Source organism: Carlito syrichta, unplaced genomic scaffold (genome assembly GCF_000164805.1).
Source record: "Carlito syrichta isolate Samal-C Ts95f unplaced genomic scaffold, Tarsius_syrichta-2.0.1 Scaffold242727, whole genome shotgun sequence".
Classification (NCBI taxonomy): domain Eukaryota; kingdom Metazoa; phylum Chordata; class Mammalia; order Primates; family Tarsiidae; genus Carlito; species Carlito syrichta.
This window is the reverse complement of record NW_007186823.1, coordinates 23,093-28,723: the sequence shown is the minus strand read 5'-3', so window position 1 is coordinate 28,723 and position 5,631 is coordinate 23,093. Positions and strand designations below refer to the sequence as shown.

The 5,631-nt window shown below is 54.8% G+C and overlaps 1 protein-coding gene across 1 annotated transcript; it reads left to right on the top strand.

The window, feature by feature from the left end:
- Positions 1-201: 201 nt before the first annotated feature.
- LOC103253642 (speedy protein E4-like) lies at positions 202-4,746 on the top strand. Its single transcript, XM_008051900.1, has 6 exons — positions 202-310; positions 807-1,037; positions 1,660-1,718; positions 2,284-2,369; positions 4,372-4,540; positions 4,663-4,746. Exons 1-6 carry the CDS (start codon positions 202-204, stop codon positions 4,744-4,746), a joined length of 738 nt encoding a protein of 245 aa, XP_008050091.1.
- Positions 4,747-5,631: the final 885 nt, after the last annotated feature.

Here is a 5,631-nt window from a genome sequence, read left to right as displayed (position 1 = left end):
GGCCTTCCTGATTGGAAGGCCTGAGCTCAAAGCGCGCTTGGCAGTGCAGGTGGCCAACAGTAGCTTCTCAGAGCTGTTCTCCGCTGCTGCCTTTCCCCGCACTGGAAAAGAGATAACGCGCTTGGTTCAACCAGAATCCAGAAGAAGGCCGGGGCACCACAGGGTCTAGGTTCTGGAGGGGAGAGGAGTGTGAGAGAAATCATGGCCAGTGGTCAGCCAAGCCCGCAGTCTGAATATGAGAGCCCCCAGCCTAGCACCTCAGCGTCCTGCCCGCAGTTGGTGGTAGATGAAGAAACCCCAGGACCATCAGGTCAGGCGACTGGAGGGAGAGGACCCTTGAGAGTCTCGAGCGGGGAGGGAGGGTTGCAGCTGTCAGGAGGAGCACCTGAGTGGCGTGAGAGGGAAGGAGGAGGGACTCGCCATCCAGGGGTGAGAGAAGGAGAGCTGGGGGGACCGAAAGTCCACGTGGAAGGGAAACCTGGGGAGCAGGAAGGGGCTTAGGAGGCGAGCCCCAAGGCAGGCAGGGGAAGAGGGACTCGGTGCAAGTGGTTGTGTGTAATGAGGAAGCTGTGGAGGACAGAGAGATGGGACACGGCAGGGCCACCGAGAGGCAGAGGGAAGTCGACAGAAGGGCGCGGCGGAAGGAGGCTTTGCCGAAGGCCGCCGTCGGGGAGGCTGGAGAGGGTGGGGGAGGCTGGCTTGCGTTTGGCTTCGGGCTTTGCTGCGGGTGGGAGGCGGGGGCTGCGGCCACCCAGGCTGAGTTCCAGAGCCGGAGGCCTCACACGCAGCCCGGTTTCTTCACTCAGCTCCCTGGGTAGATCCCAGCCCCCCGTCTCCTGTGCTTGGCCGGAAGAGGAGGAGGGACTGGTCATCAGTTTCCGAGGAGGAGGAGGAGGAGGAAGAGGAGGAGCTGCAGTTCCCAGAGCCCAAGGAGACCTGGGTCGTGGAGACGCTGGGTGGGCTCAGGATGAGGCTGAAGCGACGGCGAGTGTCGTCGGTGCTTCCTGAGCACCACGAAGTCTTCAAAAGGCTGCTTGGTAGGGGCCCAGAGAGGACCTCAATCCCCTTCCGTGGCGAAACGAGACACTTCCAGCCCCACACTGGGACTAGGGAAAGACGCCCTGCTGGCCGGCGAGCTCTCCATCCCGGAGGACCGCGTCCTGGCCACTCGGCAGGGACACGTAGAGAATTAGGCGAGACTCGAGAAAGGCCAGCACTCGGGATGAGCAAGCTTGGTTCCATCTGCAGCCCTGAGACGTAACGGCTCTTGCTGCCTTTCTGAATCGAAGTGTCTTCGTCTGTAGGCGGGGCTAGCAAGGCCGTGTTCACACCGTCTAAAGAGACCAGCTCATGGGAAAGTGGCGAGAAATCCTTTACAAGTCCTGAGGCGGCACATTCGTGTCCCATGAGAGGCATCATGGCTTGTCAAAGACCCTCCTCAGGCAGACGTTTCCGTGAAACTCAAGCCCTCCCTACTCGGTCACTACTCAAGGGCTTCTCGGAGCCGGAGTCTCTGTCCCTTCCCCAGAGAACGGTCCCCTCTCCCTCTTCCCATCCACTTGACCCTTGGCCACAGTCCTGAACTCCTCAAGGGAGGCACAGTGTCCCTCTTCGCTCCGCTGCTCCCGGGACAGCCTGACACGTGTGCTTTTTCCACAGAGGATCCTGTGGTTCAAAGATTCCTGGCCTGGGACAAAGACCTGAGGGCGTCTGACAAGGTGAGGATGTTCTCCCCGGACTCTTCGCTCCCACACGAAGCCTGGGGAGGCCAGGTTCTCGCAGCCCCCAGTTCGAACTTCTCCTCCACACATCCCCGTCTGGTGCTCCCCAGTGCTGCCTTTCATGACGTGTCAGCGCCTCCCTTCGACGGGCTGGTTGTCTCTGGCAGAGTGCATGGGCGGGCCTGGCCTCTGCTGGGGTCCCTGGGACCTGAGCCTTGAGCCAGGGCTGCCCTGGACACCGCCTGCGTGGTCGTTGCTCCTGGTTCGACTCCTGGTTCGACTCCTCTCAGCCCTGCAGGATGCCCTTTGCTCCAGCTCATCGAGGCCCTCCAGGCCGCAGCCGTCCTCCGCACGCTCTCCCCACAAAGGCCCCGTCAGAACTGGCCATCCTGGGCAGCACGGACTGCCCTTCCTCTGACTCCTCTGATCTGCAGCCCTCCCCACGAGCACGGCCACCCACACTGGAGAGAGCCCCTCCCCAAGTCTCCCACTACCCCAGCCCCGGGTTCGTCCCGTCCAGGATGTGACCGCGCTCTCACTGTGGTTCCTCTCTCTCCACCAGTATCTCTTGTCCATGGTAATAGCTTATTTTAGCCGGGCTGGCCTCTTCTCCTGGCAATACCGACGGATTCATTTCTTCCTGGCTCTGTGAGTATTTACCTCGGCACATCCATCGGTATTCAAACCCTGGGAAGGGAAGCAGGACTCTAGCCTGTCAACCCATTCGTTTGTTTACTCTGTGTATCAAAATGCTGCTAGGGCTATACCGTCGTCTGTGAAAATTCACAAGCACCCCCAAATGTGAGTTAAGAACGGAAAAAGCGAAAGGAAATGTAAACTGCTTAAGGAGAGAGGAAAAAGACTTGATGGCCACCACCCTGTCCCCAAGCCAATAGAGCCATGTCTGATTCTTCAGTCCCTCTCCTCCTCATAGAAACGCCCCGTGTCATTTTTTGTCTTCCTCCTCCAAATTCCCATGAAAGATGCCACAATTCAGGCCCTCCTACACAACACAGATCTGTAGTAAAGTGCTCCCTGCTGGTATTCTTAAGAGTCTCTCCCCAAGCCAGTAGGCTTGGTATGTGAGGCCTGAATATCCTCCAGGAGCTCAAGTCTCGCCACCTTGTTGCCCTCCAAACAACTTCCTTGGCCAATCATTTCTAAATCAAGCCAGGATTCTCGGTGCAGGCAACCCCCTCTATAATGTTTCTTTCTTTTCTTTTCTTTTCTTTTCTTTGAGTTGGGGTTTCACTCTGTCGCCCAGGCTGGAGTGCAGTCACACACTCACGGCCATTGCAACCTGAGCCTGCTGCGTTCTGGCAATGCTTCCACCTCAGCCTTCCAAGTAACTGGAACCAAAGGCATACGCCACTACGCCCTGCTAATTTTTTGATTTATTGTACAGATGAGGTTGTGCCAAGTTCCAAGTTTCAACGGTCATGGCCACCCCAGCGTCCACCTGCTGGACTCCGGCAATCCCTCTGCCTCAGCCTTCCAAGTAGCCAGACCTACCGGCATGTGCTACCACACCCGGCTCATTTTTTATTTATTGTACAGAAGAGGTCTTGCCAAGTTGCCCAGGCTAGTCTCCAACCCGCGGGCTCAGGCAGTCCACTTGCCTCAGCCTCCCAAATTGCTGGGATTATAGGCTGAGCCACCAAGTCCAGCCTATAATATTTCTACAACCAAACTTCCTTGATACTTTATTCTTTTATTTCACCGTGTCTATCACATGCCTTTCCCTCTATATTTATACTGTGTTTCCATCTAGGTATCTTCATACATCTGTAGCTGAAGAAAATGACCTCTCCTTTAAGTCATGCAAACACCACCACCTTTGTGCCGCCTTCACTGATCTTCCAACCTCTGCCTGCCAGTAGCACTCTGATTAAATTCCCTTATCATGACATTGGATTATAGCTTTTTATCCGCCCACAGCCCGCTCACCGATCCCTTTAGACTTGACACCTGCTGAAGGCAAGGTCTTATCAGAATATCAAGACATTCTTAAAACCTTCAGCACAATGTTGTTTTTCTTTTTCAGGTGTTTATGTTATATTGAGTCAGTGAGGTCATCACTATTGCGTTTGGCTATAAGATAAAGCTTTCATCCATTTATTCATCAAAATCTAGTGACGCTCATCCTGTATGCCATGGAATAGAGGGTGTCAGGGAGGTCGCAGAAATGTTTGTGGAATTAATACACCAGTAGAACCAAGCCCTATATCAGCGAGTTGGTAGGAGAGGGAGGAACACAGAAATAACCCAGAGTCAGTTACTGCTCTCAAGGTACTGACGACAGAATGAGGGAGACAGGTGTGTACACATAAAGCCAGTTGAAGGGGAGGGCTGTGAGGATGGGGAGAGGGAAGGGGGAATTGTGATGTCACCTGCCCTGAGTGAGGATGGCAGGTGACATCCTCAGGCTTTCCAGTTGCGTTTTTGTCCTCATCATCAAGGTGTGAGAGGTGCCCTTCAAAAGGGCTCTGTGCAGCATGGCTTCCAGATGAAGGGGTGGTTCCCTGTAGCACCGGGTAGGGCTGATTCAGGTCCTGTGCCGAAGACGACCAGTCTTTCCTCTCTGGGAGACGAACATCAGGTGGAGGTCCCTCTTGGCTGTGCCCCTGAAGCAACCTGGTTTCTCTCTCAGCTACCTGGCCAATGACATGGAGGAGGATAACCAGGCTCCGAAGCAAGACATTTTTTCATTCCTCTATGGGAAGAGCTACTTCCAGCGTCCCTTGTTCCACAAACTTCGATTACAGTTCGTCCGTTCCATGGGCTGGAGGACTTGGGTTTCCCCGGAAGAGTGTGAGGAGGTGAGTGGAGCTGTGGGGACTTGAGGGACAGGAGGGATCGGGCGGGATTTGTGACGGGACAAAGGGATGGAAGGGTCTTCCCGGGGTGTCAGCATCTTTTGGGGGCCTGTTGGTCCTTCCAGATCCAGGCTTACGATCCGGACCTTTGGGTGTGGGGGCGAGATCGCACCCTCCTTCCTAGAGCTCTGGGGACCGTGGAGGACTGAGGTCATCGGCCGGCGGGAAGGTACGTCTGTGTTCTCTGAGGTGAGGACAGAACAATTTGTTGCCTATTTAGGACATCTGAGAAACCCACTTTCTGACCCTCTCTCATCGCCCCTCCCCTACATCTCCTTATACATGTTGGGAAATGGCCTCGCGGGATACACATGGCCCGGCCTACTGGTCAGCTTCACCACCACAGATTGACCACCCGACACAGGCATGGCCTCAGTGAGATGTGCTTTCTACTTTCTCTTTGTAATTTTCTTTTGGCCTATTTCCCTTAGGGATACCAGTATAGAGATTCATTTATAACAGAGTAAATGTTTAACAATAGAATACTGGCAGAGCGCCGGGCTCAGTGGCTCAGCCTGTAATCCCCTGCTTTGGGAGGCTGAGGTGAGTGGATTGCCTGAGCCCGTGCGTTCGAGACCCGCCTGGGCAACTTGGCGAGACCTCATCTCTACAATAATTTTAAAAATTAGCCGGGCGTGGTAGCACGTGTCTCTAGTTCTAGCTACTTGGAAGGCTGAGGCAGAAGGATTGCTGGAGCCCAGTAGGTTGAGGCAGTGGTGGCCTGGAGCAGCCACTGCACTCCATTCTGGGCGACAGAGTGAGACTCCAACACAAAAAAAAAAAAAAAAAAAAAAAGAATACTGGCAGAGCATGGTGTCTCACGCTTGTAATCCCTGAAGTTGGAGGCAAGAGGACTGCCTGACACCAAGGGCTCATGACCCGCCTGGGTAACTTGGCACCACCTCATCTCTACAACAAATCAAGAAATTAGCTGGGTTGATGGGGTGTGCCTTTGGTTCCAGCTACTTGGAAGGCTGAGGCGGAAGCATTGCTTGAACCCAGCAGGTTGAAGTTGCATGTCCGTGAGTGTGCCA